At 35.6% G+C, this 17,187-nt stretch overlaps 2 protein-coding genes across 2 annotated transcripts; one reads left to right on the top strand and one right to left on the bottom strand.

Annotated features, from left to right (window-relative positions):
- Nucleotides 1–6,431: 6,431 nt before the first annotated feature.
- On the bottom strand, nt 6,432–9,907 carry LOC6645617 (UDP-glycosyltransferase UGT4). Its single transcript, XM_002068116.4, has 5 exons — nt 9,039–9,907; nt 8,778–8,972; nt 8,263–8,476; nt 7,958–8,195; nt 6,432–7,893 (listed from the first exon to the last, which is right to left on the bottom strand). Exons 1-5 carry the CDS (start codon nt 9,488–9,490, stop codon nt 7,106–7,108), a joined length of 1,887 nt encoding a protein of 628 aa, XP_002068152.2. The 5' UTR covers nt 9,491–9,907; the 3' UTR covers nt 6,432–7,105.
- Nucleotides 9,908–10,359: 452 nt separating this feature from the next.
- Nucleotides 10,360–14,127, top strand: LOC6645616 (sideroflexin-2). The gene is made up of 4 exons (XM_002068115.4): nt 10,360–10,859; nt 10,939–11,213; nt 12,326–12,864; nt 12,933–14,127. The coding sequence occupies exons 1-4, from the start codon at nt 10,838–10,840 to the stop codon at nt 13,090–13,092; spliced, it is 996 nt and encodes a 331-aa protein (XP_002068151.1). The 5' UTR covers nt 10,360–10,837; the 3' UTR covers nt 13,093–14,127.
- Nucleotides 14,128–17,187: the final 3,060 nt, after the last annotated feature.

Genomic DNA, 17,187 nt, shown 5'->3' with positions numbered 1-17,187 from the left:
AAGGCTCTCTACTCGTCAGTGTAAATCAGATGCCTTCGATCCTCCACGGTATTCACAACTTGCATAGAGATTTCGAAATGTTCAGAGGGTATTGACTATTGAGTTAAAAGTTTAAACCATTGTAAATTGACATTTTTAGGAAATATTTCGTAGACATATGTAGGCACAGACATACATATGTATGCAAGTATGTATGGATGTACATGTATGTAGCTAGATACATATGTATGTATGTTCTTAGGTGGGTAGTCATTCGCGAAATGCTGCAAAAGCTACCCACATGAGTTCAGATAACTGTTAATGTTGCATTCCAAAGTTGATGCTTGATTAGCTTGACAGCAACAAAGAGGAGGAGATGAAGATAGAGAGTGGCGAGGTAATGGAGATTTAGAGGGAGAGACATGACTGACACGATCTCTCTCTCTCCCTGTCTCTCTGTGTTCATTCGACCATGGCCCGCAGCGCTGGTGCCGGGTGTTTTTGATGTTGCCGCCAACGCCGGCGCGCCGAACTGGCCACCACCAACACCACCAGCATTAAGCATCACCGTCAACCTGAAAAGCCACCCGTGCGAAAAACTTCCTCTTATCAAAAAAGGCTGTCCGAAAGCTTTTGCGCTCGTTCAAATCAATTTGAAGCGGTCTCTCTCTCTCTTTTACTCTATCTATCCATCTCTCTCTGCGCTTATAGCCACACACATTGTGTGGATGAAGCGCAGGCGCGACTGACACTTGCTCCCAAACCCTGCCACCGCCTCCTGCTGCTGCCTATACCACCAACATTTGCCATCATCATCATCGCCATCGTCCTCACATCTCTTCACTTCACTTCACTCCCCGCATCCAATCCACCTCACTTGGCCCAGCTGTTGTCGGCGTTTTGCTTTGGCTTTGGCTTTTGGCTTTGTTCTTTGCCGTCAGCATTTAATGGTTAATTTTTTGTTGTTTTTATTTTTTGCCTCTTTTGTCTCTGCAGTGTATGTGTGTGTGTGTTTATTTTTTTTTTTGTAGTTTTTATTAAATTATTATTTACTTTTATTACAAAGCGCGACGGCGGCATGGCAAATTGCGGCGATATTTCAATTTGTGACGCTTGAAAAAATACAACAAACGAACAGAAAATAATATACAACAAAAAACAAAAAAAAGTAAAATTTATCAATGGAGACGGGTGGACAGATGCTCCTCTTCTTTACACTTGAACTTCAAAGCGCTTTTCTCTCTCTCTCTCTCTCTCTCTCTATGTGTGTCTATCTGTCTCTATCAACTCTTTTGCTAATAAAAATTTTGTCGGTAGATCCAAAAATAAAACACACAGAATCTGCTTGACTTCAAAGCATCATCATCATCATCATCATCATCTCGGCATAAACAAAAGGCAATTGAAATGCTTTTGCTTTTTGTACATTTGCTGCTACTTAAGTTGGTCTCTACCACTCCTCCTCCTCCACCATACCACCAGCCTCACCTCCCCCTCTTTTGCCACCCAACAGCAGCAATTCCACTCCCACTCCTTCGATTCGTTTTGCCCGTCACTTTTTAATTGTTGTCAACCCACACACACACACACACAGAGCAAGAGAGATGGACATGAAGCCAGCCGCACCCAAAGCGAAGGCAAAGGCAAAGGCAGGCGGCGGTACATGAAAAAGACATCAAAGCAAAATCTTGACAAGGCCTCCGTATGCACATACACACACACACACACACACTTATGGGTTTTGCCTGTTATCTGCATCTAACTAAGGATAGAAAGCAGAGGCAAGGGGCCAACACGGTGAAGGGAGAAACAGGATTACACATAAGCATACAAACAAGGAAAAAGCCTTCCGCTCTGGTCCTTCTGCGGGGGGGGGTTTCTACATTTCCTGCCCAACCAGTGCTCCACTCCATGCCACTTCACTCCACAAAACTCTGTTCAGTTCAGTTCGGTTCCGTTTCACTTCCACATGCACTTTTAACCCGTGTTCGGATGCATTTTAAAGTTGCTAACTCTGGGAAACAAAGATTTGCAGACCACTGCAAAGATATGAACAAAATTATTAAACATATTGATCACTTGATCAGCCAGACTGTATTGATCGAAGGAACCGCAAGTGTCCTTTTCCTTTCTCCACCAAACACCCCCAAACTACTGCTCATCATCTGAATCCTTTTGCCGAAATGATGTTGCGAAAATAAAGGATTCCCTTTAGTTCTTATTCATTTGTGACGTCTACACATTAGGCCCAATCTTTGGCCTAAAGGCGAAAATCAGAGAAATTTACTCCCAAAAGTATGGAATAGGCTGAAAAAGTATTTATTTTGTTTGCAACAAAGTTAAAACTTTCAAATTGTGTACAAGCAATGTGTGTTTGAGAATTTTTAAATATTCCAAAACATCTTTATTTGTTTCAAAAAGCAAGTTCTTAAAATTATCATTGCATATCTTAGGAAGCAAATTTTTCTGATTATCCGCAGCTTTCCCATAGTTGCTAGTCCCCAGCCTCGAAGCACTTAGTCATGGGATATTCTAAAATCAAAGAAGCTTTAACGTAATGCTTTTTGTTAGGATAAGTGGAATTGGAATTGCTCTGTTTTACAAATTTGGGGACAGATCTGCTTGGATCCGAAAATACTTTTTCAATCTGCTGCCAAGCTTGAGAAAAAGAAATGTGAAATTCAAACCACCTGAATCTGTCACTCAGAGACATCTAAATCTAATTTGTATGTACAACGATAATGTAGAATATTGTCCATACCAACAAAATAAGTTACTATAAGGTCAACATTTTTAAGCTACTTTTCCAGACATTACCTAAATGACAGGGACCAACGCGGAGCCTTAGCAATCTAAAAAACTAAATGTAAGTTTTCGGTGGCATAATGCAAATTAGAAAATCACTTTCTAATGTGAAAATTAGAACATTAATGAAAATCCGGTAAAAACAATTGACAAATATAATTGTTGTTTTTAGAATATTTAAAAAAAAAGAAGTTATTTTGGTAAGTCTACCTATTTTTGTGAGCCTGTAGTTTAGTCAATTTCTAATTGATATAAAAAAGTTATAAATGTATCATTGGTATATTCAATTAGTCTATTCATAAAACACTTGGATATTTTAAAATTGAATTTTGATTCGAAATTGGCCAAATTTCAGTTCTATAGGTTTTAAAGAATACTTTCGAAAAAGAAAACTGATTTATGAATTTTGAAAATCGGTCCAAAACTGACAGAACTACAGATTCACAAGGTAAGGGATTTTTGAGAATATTTAAAACACTTTTAAAATAAAATTTAGTGATTTCCCCTAACCGAAAAGGTATATTTCCATTAAAGGAATTTTGTATATTTTTTTAATATGGCTTAAAAAACTTGGATACTTTACTCTAATTTTTAAAGACATTAAACAATATTGTCTGAAAAAAGCACCACAGTCTGATTAAGGTTTGAAAAATTCTAAAATATTATCTTTGAAAATCTCTAAATACTTATAATATCTCATCCATTTTCACTTCTATCTTAACTTTAATTTTGGAAAGCGAACTTCTAATTTGCATTAAAGCCCATAAACTTATATTTCCGATCCGATCCTTTTTCAAAGATAAACATTATAAAGTAGAGCAGAAGTAAAAATTGAACTATTTTTTGTTAAAAAAAGAACCCGCAAATTTAAATTTTTTACAAATTAATATGTTAATTAGAATGAAAGAAAAAATATAAAATCTTTTGATAACCAAAACAGCTGTCACGTCTTTCGCTCTTAAGTATTTGCATCCTTGTTGACTCAAGCTCTTAGTTAAGTCAATTTACCGTTAGCCAAGCGATGGTAAAGAGAGCTTACTAAATGCATGATCCCATAGGATAGATCGTAAAATATAAAGTTGCATAAAATCTTTAAATTGCAAACTATTCTCAGGGAATTCATTTTGTAGGAAACACAAGAAAAAAAACATTATAAAAGGTTGAATACTGATTTTTGCTTGCCCCGCCCACCGCCTTTGGGGTATCAAGTGTCTCCCACCACAACAGCTCCTCACTTAGTTATTCTGTTGTTGTTTTTTCTCTCTGTCTTTTCCACTTGCAACAGCTGCCACATTTTGTGACTTTTTATGCAAATTTTGTTGTTGTTATTGTTGTTATTTTTTCCTTTTATTTATTTATTTTTTTTTCTGTGTGTCACTGAGAGAAAGGACTCCAGTACATCCTCGATGGAGGCCGCCAACTACCTCCCTTGGACATTGAATCGATAAATGGTGAACACAAAAACAGAAGCTCCTATGATGTGGCTCCTTCTGTTCCGGCTGTTCTCTTGCTGCCCCCTCTGCCCCTTCTCTTTAGCTCTTCATGCTTTAAATTTAATTTGTTAAATTATGAATTTTGCAAAAGGGAAACTCCTAGATCATACCTTATGTCCTAGGAAAACTTTGTCCTGCGTATCTCGCAAAAGTAATTAAATTGAAAACAGAGTGCAAAGTGCACACACAAAAGGCGGTTGGAGCAATGGGCGTGGCCAGCAACAGAGAGAGAGAGACAGACAGACATATGTACTATGCTTGAAGCTTTCTGTTCTGTGTGTCGTCTGGGTGGGATTTGCTTGGGCAAAAGTCAAGTGTGGCCCAGGAACGACAACAACAACAACTACAACAACAACACAAAAAAAGAGTGTTGAAAGGGAATGAAGCGAAGAGCCAAAAGCAACCGGCAACATGATGACAGGAATCTCCTCCACATGCATCGCCTCCTCCTCCTCCTTTTCCCCGTCCTCCTCCTACTCCACTGACAAATGAGTTATAGTTATGATGATTGTTGATTTAGAGTTTTTAGTCCAATCCTACACATCCTACCACCCCCTCCTGCCATATGTATGAGCAGGGCTCTCTGGGGGGATTTCGTTGTGCTGTGTTGTGTTGTAGAAGAACTGAGCATGCAATTAATTTGGTAGCTTGGCTTCAACTTCAAAAGGAGCCACCGCTGTCAATGGAAGTCTTTGATGCAGTCAGTCTCGATCTCGGTCTCCTGCACTATTCCCAGAGTCGGGTCTCTGTAATCCGAGACCCTTGGAATGCCAGCAAAAATTCTTGCCAAGCAACTGCTTGGATCCTCCACTTCGGTTTGGCTGTCAACGTGAGAAGACTTCTTTCTGACTTGTGGTTGACATTCACGATGAGGTTGACAGGCGTATGGCTGCCCCCGGACCCCTTTCGATACATGCCCTGCCCTTCACTTGACTCCCCGATGGAATGAAGGGCAAATATTTTAAGATATTCGCTGTGAGATTATTGACATGTTTGATTAGGTTAAGTGAATATTGATGATGAGGCATTTATTTTGGTTTAAATTTATTACGTTTAATTAATTAATTTGAGTTTTAGTGAGGTTATGTCTATCACAAGTGAGGTTACGTTGGCAATATAGATCATTTATAACTCATTTAGAAAAACCAATTGAGGTTACGTTGGCTTTAAATGAGTTTTAGTGAGGTTATGTTTATCACAAGTGAGATTACGTTGGCTAGATAGATCATTTAAAAAACAAAAATGTACGTTTTTAGGGCAATTCCAATGCTTTGAGGTAGCACATTCTTCCCTTTTAAAGCCTCTTTCAAACTCATACTTTGCGGTTATCATCTGGTCCTCATCTGGTATGGGTAACAACAACAACAACTGGCGGCATTCCGTCAACTAACTTTGTGGCTTACATATCAAATTTCCAATGCCCAAAGTAAATCTTCCCAAGATGAGTGCATCCTGCTCATTTCAGCAACGTTTTCATTTTTTTTTTCTTCTGTTTTGTTGGTTTTTTTTTTTTACCTTGTGCATAATTATACTTTTATTAACAGTGAGGCAAAAGAAACCAAGTGAAAAAAATGTGCCACCCAACTCCTTTTTGGCTCTTTGTCCCTCTACGTGCGCAGATTGTTGAATGCAAACAGGTGCGCCAACCTTACTATCCACCCATTGTGCAGAGCCGCGGGCTGCTGCTGCTGCTGCTCGCCTCGTCCTCAACCTCATACCCATCCTTGGGATTTGTGTTAATGCTCTGCTGTGTGTGTGTGTGTGTGAGTGTTGCACAGTCGTTGCATTCGCGGCACATCCTTGGAGACACTTGAGCTGGCACTCGGCTTAAATGAAGTGCATACGCCGTCATGCACATCAAAGTAAGCCGACAACATGAGCGGCCTAGGTAAATAGGCTGTCTAATTAGCCACGCCCCCTCGACCATAATGAACAGTAACTGACTTCAATGCTACCAAAACTGTATTTGCCTTTTCTTTTTCTCTGTGTGTTTTGTTTTGTGTTGTTTGTTTTTTTTTTTTTCTTCCTGTCTTGTATACTTAATATCCGTTGGGAGTTTAGTTTAGTCACACAAGCAATTATATAAAACCAAAAAAAATAAAAATATATATATATATATATATAGACATCTTACATATGTGTATATAGATGCACTTATGTATATTAAATGTAAAATAACGCCAAAATCGATGGAAACCGATTTTTTGAAATGCTCTTCAAAAGATTTTACAAAAATATCTATCCAAAAAAATTGCAAATGAATTTTCTATAATGTTTTAATGGCTGTTTACAAAAATCATTCGTATTTGTATTATATATCTGTCACACAACATCACAATAATATCAATTTCTTAACTAACTTAAAAGTTCCTAAAACAAAGTGATGTTTAAGATATAGAAATAGAGAAATAACTATAATGACTTTTTATTTATGGGAATTTTACTTAATAACTAAGCTATATACTAGCAGAATATCGTTAACAAAATTGATATATTTTATATACCAAAAAAAAAATAAAAAGAAGAAACAACAATATGAAATGTGATGTAAACGAAATCGATATGTGGACACGGAAATCATACTTTTGAAGAGCATAAAATAAAAAAAAAAAAAACCAACATAGAAACACTTTAAAAAATCACACTTAATCCACTAAATTATAGTCACATATATGTATATATATATATATATATATATAGCATATACGAGATAAACTCGTATGTACATGGGTAAATATAATTTAAAATGTATCCGTCTTAGAGATATCTCCGTATATATGTATATATATATATATTCTTTGCTGACATCCAAACCAACATCCTGGTTGTTATGAGTCTCGATTGGTTGTAAAAATTCTTGGATTCACATACATATCCAAAAGTGGCGGCTCATTAATTAAGCTCTGTGTGCCAGGTGGCGGTGGTGTTAAGTCCATTGGGGTCGTTGAAGTGCTCGATGTTGGTATTGTGGAACTAAAACTGGATGTACTCGAACGCGCCGACAGCGACTGAGCCGACCGTGTTCTCCTCAATGGCTCCGATGAGACAGATGCAGAACAAGTACCTCCATCGCCATAGCTATGGACTCGACCGACCGCTTTTAGGGTCGCTCTATATGGTGCATGATCAGCTGCCGCTTGACTATAATACGATTTTCGTAGAATGCAGCAGATTGCTAAGAATGGTATAGTTAGGATACCACAAAAACCAAGTGTTATAATCAAAAGGACATCTATTCCCTCGGCACACCAGAAATTTAATGCATTCGCATGTGATTTTAGATAATCTGCTCCTGCAGAGTTCAATATAAGCTCAATTTGACTGACCGCACGGGCAGATGGATTGAAATTTTTGCTTATTAAACGCCCATTGAGCTTTTTCAGATTTTGGCCATAGGTTAGATTCAGAGTCAGTTGCCTAATGCCATGGAGTAGGGCATCATAGGCTATTGCCTCATAGTTCACAGTCAATGAGACTCCCTGCAATTGTAAACGTTTGGCCATCACCTCCTGTTCGGCCAGTATGGGTATGGCAAGTATGGGCGTCAGTCCAGCTATTGATTCCCAAACACTTAGCTGTCCACAGCTGCTAATAAAGAGCTTCATCTGAGGGTGAGCTAGATACAAATAATTTCATTTATAATGATGATTCCTACTGGCTGAAACAATAAATGCTCTTACCCAATATTGCCTGCTGTGGCAACCAATTGCTAATGATTATATGTTCGGGCAGTTGATAGTCAGGCAGAAATTCATCTTTTTCCCATTTTATTAGAAAATTGAATTCCTTCAAGTGTGTAAAGACATCTAAAAATATGGCCAATTTTTCGCTAGGCAACTGAGCGGTCTGTATATCAGCACCAAGACTCATATAGATAACACCACCCGGTGGTGATGATGCCATAAACGATTCTAAATGCTGCAACAAAATAATAATAACATAAATCAGTTTCAGATTATTAAATTTGAGTCCAACTTGTACTTACTTTGGGTATTTGCAAATCTTTCTCTTGGAGGAGATGCAATCCACCAATTTCCAGCATATTGGGCAAATAGGCTCTTGGATAATGCAAGCCAGGATGGGAATTAATTAAAGCCAAACTAAGATTTTTAGTCAGTTCGCGATATTGTGGCAATTCCTTGACCAGAGGCTCAAAGTGTTTTGTATAAACTGATTGCTGGGAGATCAAATGGAAGAAACTAAAGAATTTCGATAATATTAGACGAGGCTTTTCACTCACTATTAAATTTCTATATAAGCAAGTTTTCTGAGAGATTTAGATTGTCACTAAAGCAAAACTGAGAGAAACTTAGTTAAAGCCCGAATTGAGTAAGACAGCACAGATTTTTTACATCTAATACAGACTTATGATTATAAAGAGTTAGGCAAACAATTCTCAAAGTTTATCATACAAAATCCAAGTCATTAAGAGCTTTGGAATTGGCAGACGACTTGTTGTCCCTAGCAAATAATTTTAAATGTTTTTGGGTTCATTCATACTTGTAGGTCAATCGCTCAAAGGTGCTCATTAGAGTATTCACGATCCTCTGGCGGGTATTCATGCGTTCTGTGAATGCCAAAAATTGGCTAGGATCCAGTGAAGATGCTTGAGGATTGCCAAACATATTGTTTAACCAAGAATTGGCACCAGTGGGACTCAGGGCCACCGTGGGCACACCATAGTAGAAAGCCATTCTGCAATATAAACGAGTTTTAGAGATGTACATACATATGTATGCGGAGGAATCTTTATGCACTTACCCCAACAGGGCATCGCTTAGAAACAAATCGACAATTAGCAAGTCGAATCTCTCGCCGCTGGTAAGAAGTTTCTTTACTTGACCATCGCCCAATAGTAAATCCACATTGGTTGTGCCTGCATAGATCAATCTGGTGAATCTCTCCATAACACTTTGGGCACGCATATCCTCTGCCTCATAGCTCATGCCCATGTCCAGCCAATTCTCTTTGAGTCCGTCGACACGAATCTCTCGTATGTTGGGCAATTGATTAACTTCGGCATTCTCTTCGCCATGCAGACTGATAAGGGTCACCGAATGATTCGCCGGACTGGTTGCCAATTCTTGCAGTAATCTTCGTCCAAATAAATAATGACTCTTCCAAACACTTGGCAAAATGGTCAGAATATTGGCACCGGAGATGCTATGGGCAAATAGCACCATTAAACAAAAAGACAACTGCAGTAGACGCATGACCTCGGATATGGAGATGGAGACGGAGACGGGAACGGAGACTCGATGAGTTGCTTATCCGGTTTTTTTGCACCACACTTCCCCTTCGTTTCTCCTCTCCTTATCCACACCCACAAAACACAAACAGATACGCACACACACACACACACACACAGCCTTCTATTATTATCTGTTGCCGCTCTCGCTCTCCTGGCTGCAGCTAGTCCTCATTTTTCTTGTTGCTCTAATCGTATGTGTATATAATATATACAAATATATATGATGAAATATATTTCGTTTTGGCGCTAATTAAATGCACAACAATTTCGATGACTACGAATATTCATGTGAGGGGCACAACAGCACAAAAAGACGCAACGAAAGTGAAATGAAGAATAAACAACATCAACAGCAACAACAATGCCAAATTCGGTTTTTTTTTTTGTTTTCTTGTTAGGCGGTGTCGGCGTTGCCTGGGTAATGGTCCAACAGTGCTGGCATCTCTAGCTAGCTAAAGTAAATGCCAATTCATGTTGAGGAAGGTCACCGAATCTAGCATGATCAAAATGTAATTTTATTTCACAATAAAATGTAAAAAAATTATTGGATTTTTAAATATTGCTCAGTTGCTACTTTAAGAAGCTCAAGAAGGAAACAGTAAAAATGAATTTGCTTGAGAGAAAACGTTTTAGCATGTACCGCTTCCCGCTAAAAAAAAAGGCCAAGAAGACCACCAAGCTAGCATCTCACTGCTCTGTAGATACCGGCAGACGGCAACATGTGAATGTCGAATTCGAATTCGCATTTTAAAATGCTTTCACTATGGTCACACCGATTGCAATTTTACCCCCCAATCTCTTCTTCTTGCTGTTGTTGTTGTTATAAACAGAATATTTGCATTTAAAATTTAAATTTATTATTCAATGAGTGCAAATTGCGGAACAAAAAAGACAAACAGCATTGTACATTGTGTAATTTGGCAGACAAAATAAATAGCTAAAAAATCGCTTGTCAGCCAGCAAGAAGAGGAGAAAGCAAAGCAAAAAAAAAAACAAACAATAATTCTTGCAATTGGCGCAAGGCCAAAAAACGTTTTACCTTTTTTTCAAAAAAAGAATCAGCAGAAACTGCATTTGAAAGTGAACCTCAAAAAAAAGAATCGAAAAAAACAGCTGGCAAAAAACTTGTTCAATTCAGTTCTATTGACACCTCTCAGTCCCTAAGTACACACACACACAGAGCGGCGGCGGGAAAGGTGTGTGAGATACAAGATACAAATCCATCCATAAAAGAAAAAAAATAAACAGAAACCAGAGACACAGAGACATAACTCTTACGTAAGCCGCAAAAAAAGAAAAAAACGCGAATATGTCCCAATCCCAGGAACTAAGTGAGTTTCCAGCAAAGAAAACTCTTTTTGTGTTTGGAAAAAAATCGATGGAATCCCTTATCTTTCCTATATAATTTAGCTCCCATCGATGTGGACAAGCCGCTTTTTGATCTTGGCACTTTTACGGGCCGCTTCAAGTACTATGCCTGGATGACCGATCCTCGGACCGTCCTCTTGCCCAGCGAACGTTTACTCCAGGCCAAGGAGATGATGGAGAAATACCGACAAGGCGGAGACGCAGCTCAGAGAAAAGAATCTACAGAGGAAGTCCATTACAATATGAAGTTATATAGCTCGGCATTCCATCCGGATACGGGTGAATTGCAAAACTTTTGTGGTCGCATGAGTTTTCAGGCAAGTCGCGTGATTTAGTCCGATCAGTCGGACAGATGTACATATCTTAAAAATAGCCATCTAGTGACGTCGAACACTTTGAGCGACTGCCAAGAATTGCCAACCGGCAACTAGGGAAACTAGGGTGAAGGTGCGGTGGTCAACGATTTGCTTTAATTTAATATGTATATAGACTATCCACATAGTATGCCTATAGTGAGTGTGAGTCAGCAAAAACAGAAATGAAATAGAACATAGTATTTCATTAACATTTCAAAGTCCAAGTGATTTCTATTAGAACCTCAAATGGATATATATTATTCAAGGATTTAGCTAGGTATTCTTAGGCACCTGATTCCCCCTAGATCATTTAATACTCATAAAAAATATCAAGACTTAAAAAACTCATTAAATTTGATGGGTTTTTGTTAAATATGAACAACGCCTTAAGTTAAAGTTAAGTTCTAATTGAATGAATTCAAACCAAAGTATACAAAAATTTAAGTAATTTGAATCCTGGCTACGCTTTTGAGAAAAGTATCTAATAGATCTTTATTTTTCAAAGATAAGTGATATAATCATAACCAATTTATTGATCTAGAATTGTAAACCAGTTAGCAATGAAGATATTTTTTATATGTCTGTCACAAATTTGACTTCAATAAGTCACACATTTTATGCAATCTTTTTCGAAAATGTTTCTTAGTGATTACGTTAAAATTTGGACCCCTAAAGTATGCAATAGACAGTTCTAGAGTAGACTTTTTGAAAAACTATGGAAATCCTTTTGGGCTATCAAATTTAGTCAGAATTGCATTTCAAAACGTCTCAAGACTTTATTTTTTAATCAAATAACTGTTATTTGTCCACAAATGAAGAAGAAGAAAAAGAGAATTATATATGGGATCTTATAAGCCTATAAAGTAGTCACCTTCAGAGGAATTTAAAAGAAAAGCTGGCAATATCATTAAGTAGACTTAATATTATTAAAGTAAAGAAATTTCATCAAAAGAACAGGAATTGTAGCTTCAGAAATATTATGAAATCTCTTAGGGGCAAACACTTATTTATTTTGATCGTAAGATAAAATTCATGTGATCTATATTCTTAAGTGTGTATCTATATATTTATAGGTACCTGGTGGCATGTTAATCACTGGAGGAATGTTGGCCTTTTATCGCACTGTGCCCGCTGTGGTTCTATGGCAGTTTATCAATCAATCATTCAATGCTGTTGTCAATTATACCAATCGTAATGCCAATTCACCGACTAGTGTTACACAATTGGGCGTGGCATATGTATCGGCGACAACATCAGCGTTAATTGCAGCCATCGGTTGCAAGAACTATTGGTCAAAGAAGGCGACACCGCTATTCCAGAGATTTGTACCCTTTGCCGCAGTGGCAGCAGCAAATTGTGTCAACATTCCACTGATGCGTCAAAACGAGATACTCAGTGGCATTGAGGTGAAGAATGCCGATGGCGAGGTGATCGGTCAGAGTCGTTTGGCTGCCATTAAGGGCATCAGCGAGGTGGTTATCTCTCGCATAGCCATGGCAGCACCTGGCATGTTGGTGTTGCCATTGATCATGGAGAAATTGGAGAAATTCCCAGTGTATAAGAAAATCAAATGGGCAAATGCACCATTCCAGACTCTAATGGTTGGCTGCTTGTAAGTAGATAAATTACACAAATACCTATATATTCCTATTCTTATGCTTATTTTGTTGCTTTGTTTAGCCTCTGCTTCATGGTGCCAACAGCCTGTGCGTTTTTCCCCCAGCAATGCTCTTTGGATACTGCCACAATGCGTACATTTGAGCCGGAACTGTATGAGGATATGAAAAAGCGAACTCAGGGCGTAATACCCAAACGTGTATACTTCAACAAGGGCCTGTAAACGATTAATCTAATTATTATTAGATTAACAACAACAGAACCTGAAGACAATAATCTCGTTACCGCTTTATCAATTTGTATCTGTGTGTGTGTGCGTGTGTTTAGGTTTTTTGCTTTATTATTTAGCATTTAATTGTGTAGTTTCGAACAAAAAATATCGATGCTCAATGCTATATTGTTCCTTGCCTAGACATTAAGCTGAAAATGAAGGGAAAAGAAGAACGTATCTCAACTCGCCGTAGATTTTCTTTTGTTGTAACAATAACAGGTATTATTTTTTATGCTCCCGCTGCACTGGCTTTAATCTGTTAACCTGTGATTTGAATGTTTTTACCCATAGAAATTATAATTCTATATACCACGAAAGTTCTTTTTGTCCATTAGAAAGCTTATGGACAGAGAAATATTAAGTATACGTAAAGAAAATGCATCGTTCAAAACGTTGACAGAAATATTGAGTATACGTAGAGAAAGAAAAATGAAATTGGAATCTAATATAGATTGATACTATGATGATTCTAGTTTGTGTAACTAAATACAAAATACTTTATAGCATTCTCTTTGAAAACAACTTCTATTAAGATAACTTTGAAGAAGATTGCTAGAATTGACCTCAATTTCATTAACAGCTGATAACTCTCAGATGTTTAAAGTTTCCTATGAAACAAGATTATTATTATGAGTAAAGGATTGTATCAACCATTGCCTTCGGCTTAGACGTAAATTACATTCATACACTAGCCTGGAATTCTAATCCGTATGAAACAAGCAATTTCTCTAATAAATTCTCTTTGTTAAATTTGCATTCAAGTTATAACTTCTCTAGGTCTCAGAAGCAGGCAGCAGCAGCAGTTACTCACTCAAACTGGTTAACTACTATTAACAATGGTATTTTAGATTGTTTAACTCTTAGAACTTATATAATTGTAATATGTGAATGTGTCTTCATTTTTTTTTTGTTTAAAACTGATTGTTAAATGTTAAAAAATATTTTGAAAAAAGAAAACTATGCAATAAAGTCAATTGAAACGGCAAATTTCGACGGGTTTTATAAACATTTTTATTGGGTATTTCTTTCATTTTGTTTTTCCTTTGTTTTTGTTTTTATATCGTGTATGTATATGTATATATATATACCATAAATATATGTGTATATATATATAAGTTTTTAGTAATTCTTTGCTGGGGTTTTTGTTAGCTTTTTTTGTTTCTCTCGTTTTGTTAAATCGTGTTGTAAAGTTTACAAAATGTGCAAAACACAACTGAATATAGTTATGGGTTATTGGGGAGTTATTTGGGGGCGTGGTTAGTTTTATTATTGCTCGCCTATTTTTTTCTGTCACTCATTGTGTGTGTGTGTGTGTAGGTAGGTGTGTTTGTTTCTGTGTGGTGGGAATTTACCCAAGTAACAAATATTTAATTTCATTTTTTTTTCTTCTTTTTTCACGGACTTTTTGTTAGGTATAAGTTCAATTTTAAATATTTGTCAATTTATTTTTTTTTTTTTAATTTTTTAACTTGGCACTGTTGTAAAACATTTTTATTTTTATTTTTTTGTTTCTTTCATTTGGTTTTTGTGCTAAACATTGATGAATAAATTCAACACTCAGATGTAAAATTTTCCTTACTTAAAGTTTAAAAAAAAACGCCTCTCTGTGGATGTGTGTGTGTGTGTGTATGTGGGCGTGGCCACAACAACAAATACGCTGCCAAGCAGCGTTTTTTTTTTTTTTTCAATTTAATAATTTTGTAAAAGTTCTTAGTGCCGTTGTCTATTTTATTTTTTGTCGCTTTTTCCACTTTTTTTTTTAAACATTATTTAAATGAATCAGCAAACATTAATTTATAAATTGTTTTTTGTTTTTTTAATGGTCGACACACGCAAATATTGAATTATTTGTTAATTTTTTGTTATACTGACTGAGGCATTTAACACTTTAAACTTTATTTGCTCTTAAAAAATTAATAATTTTGTTTTGCTTTGGATTAGTTTAGTTGAAAAAAACACGTCTTAGATAATCGTCTGGCCATAATGATCCGATCCTTGAGGAAGGAACTTCAATTTGTTAGCTGCCTTAATACAAATGCTTGCTTTACTTTATGTATATAAATTAAGGATCTATTCTATATACACAAATGTATATGTATAGTGACTATATGTATATGTACATAGTATATCAATCAATAATTCATCAGACATTACAAAAGAAAAAACAAAAAACACAAAAAATGAAATAACAATATTTCAATATTTTGTTATAAATTTCTCATATTCATTCATTCCATTATCATTCGGCATTTTATTCATTTATTATGAATACAAATACATACAAATAAATGAATCCAACTTGGAGAGTTTATCTTGGAAGTTATTTTGATTTCGTTTCGTTGAGTTGGTTTTTTTCTTCTTCTTCTTAAAATCAACAAATTTTCCATGCCCAAAAACATTCTTCAAATGTATTAATACACATTTATATATATATATATATATATACATATGTGTGTGTATATACTTATATGGTATAGATCTTTATGCTGAATGTCCTTACTTTTAGCAACGATTTATACCACAATTAAAAACAAACAAGAAAAAGAAACAATAAGAAAAAAAGAACAATCTCTTATTAATAGAGTTTATAATAAGTATGTTAATATTAATTTTATTCCTTACAACCCTTTTTTGTGTTCATTATTATTATATATATTGTTTATTGTTTTTCTTCTGTTTTTGCTTTGTTTGTTTTTTTTTTTTAGCTGGCACAATATTTTTTTGTTTTTTTGTTTTTGTATTCTTGTTATTTCCTGAGCTTTTAGAATTTAGAATATCTGACCTATGTATATCTCTGAAAGACTTACCCATTATCATAATCATGATCATGATCAACATCATCAAACAAAAACCGTTTTTCAAATCATGAATATCACATGAATATTAACCGATTTATAATGCCCTTGCAGCATCTTTGAATCAAAGTAATATATACAGTTCAATCTCAATTTTCAAACTTTTTTGATTATCTAAACCAAATTGAATTCCCAAATATATAGAGTTTATATCTTTAGAAATATGGACACCTTGTTGTTTTTTTTCAGAACTATTTCTGAAAACCATTTCTGAAACGGATCATATATGTAAGTGCGGGGGGAGGAGAGTCTATAATAGAGCTTTGCAAGGGCATCTCGAGTATCGAGTGAACCGATATTAACTTTCTTTTCGTTTTTTAACTTTCCTCTTGTTCCTGGACCTACAAAAAATTCTCAATCTATTTGAAGCCGAAAATCTCAACTTGATGTTGTGTTTGTCTTACAAAAAAAAGAACAAAACAAAGCCAACATGCTTTACCTTAACCATACCGATATTTGTTTTCATCAGTTTATATATATATATATGTGTATATATACATTTATTACTTGTTTTTACATATATATATATATTCATATATCTTCATTTTTGTTTTTGTTTTATTTTGTTATTGCGCACAGCCTTTTTTTTGTCGAAAATTTTTCTGGTTTTATTTGTTTTGTAGTTTCTCGTATTTTTTGCTTTTTTTTTGTTTTTAGTTTCTCTTATTTTTGTTATATAAACCTGATAAAGTTTTGTACCAACATTGCCTGTCTCTGGAAAATCCACCGACATCATATAATCATATATATGTATATATATATATAATCATTCTTTTCTCTGACTTTTTACAAACCATTTTCTTTCTTTTCTGGGCTTCAAGTTTAAGTTTTTGTGGGCTTGGGATTTGGGGGCAGGATTTGACTTTCCACAAGTTGTTCCAGCAACAAAAATTCTTAGAAAATAGAGTATTATTTTCTGTAGTTGTGGTTTTGTTTTGTTTTTTTTTTCTCTCAGTGTAGTTTGGCTGTAGATGTATTTCCTTTTGTTTCTGTTTGTGTGTTTTGTGATTAATTCTTTGGTTTTTTTTTCGCAAAATTGTATTTTATTTTTCGGTTTTGGTTTTTAGTGGCTTTTACTTGGATTCATTAAAAAACTGTTTCATTCAAATATATATGTATATATGTATATAGGAAACTCATATATATATATATATGTATATATGCATATGACTTGGCATTTAATATTTCAATA

This window comes from Drosophila willistoni (genome assembly GCF_018902025.1).
Source record: "Drosophila willistoni isolate 14030-0811.24 chromosome XR unlocalized genomic scaffold, UCI_dwil_1.1 Seg143, whole genome shotgun sequence".
NCBI lineage: Eukaryota > Metazoa > Arthropoda > Insecta > Diptera > Drosophilidae > Drosophila > Drosophila willistoni.
This window is presented reverse-complemented; position numbering and strand designations above follow the sequence as displayed.

Coding starts and splice junctions, on each gene's coding strand:
- LOC6645617 (XM_002068116.4), bottom strand. CDS start 9,490: ATGCGTCTACTGCAGTTGTCTTTTTGTTTAATGGTGCTATTTGCCCAT. Junction 8,196..8,262: donor AAGATTTGCAAATACCCAAA/GTAAGTACAAGT, acceptor ATTTTGTTGCAG/CATTTAGAATCGTTTATGGC. Junction 7,894..7,957: donor GCCACAGCAGGCAATATTGG/GTAAGAGCATTT, acceptor ATTTGTATCTAG/CTCACCCTCAGATGAAGCTC.
- LOC6645616 (XM_002068115.4), top strand. CDS start 10,838: ATGTCCCAATCCCAGGAACTAA. Junction 10,860..10,938: donor GTCCCAATCCCAGGAACTAA/GTGAGTTTCCAG, acceptor TATATAATTTAG/CTCCCATCGATGTGGACAAG. Junction 11,214..12,325: donor GTGGTCGCATGAGTTTTCAG/GCAAGTCGCGTG, acceptor ATATATTTATAG/GTACCTGGTGGCATGTTAAT.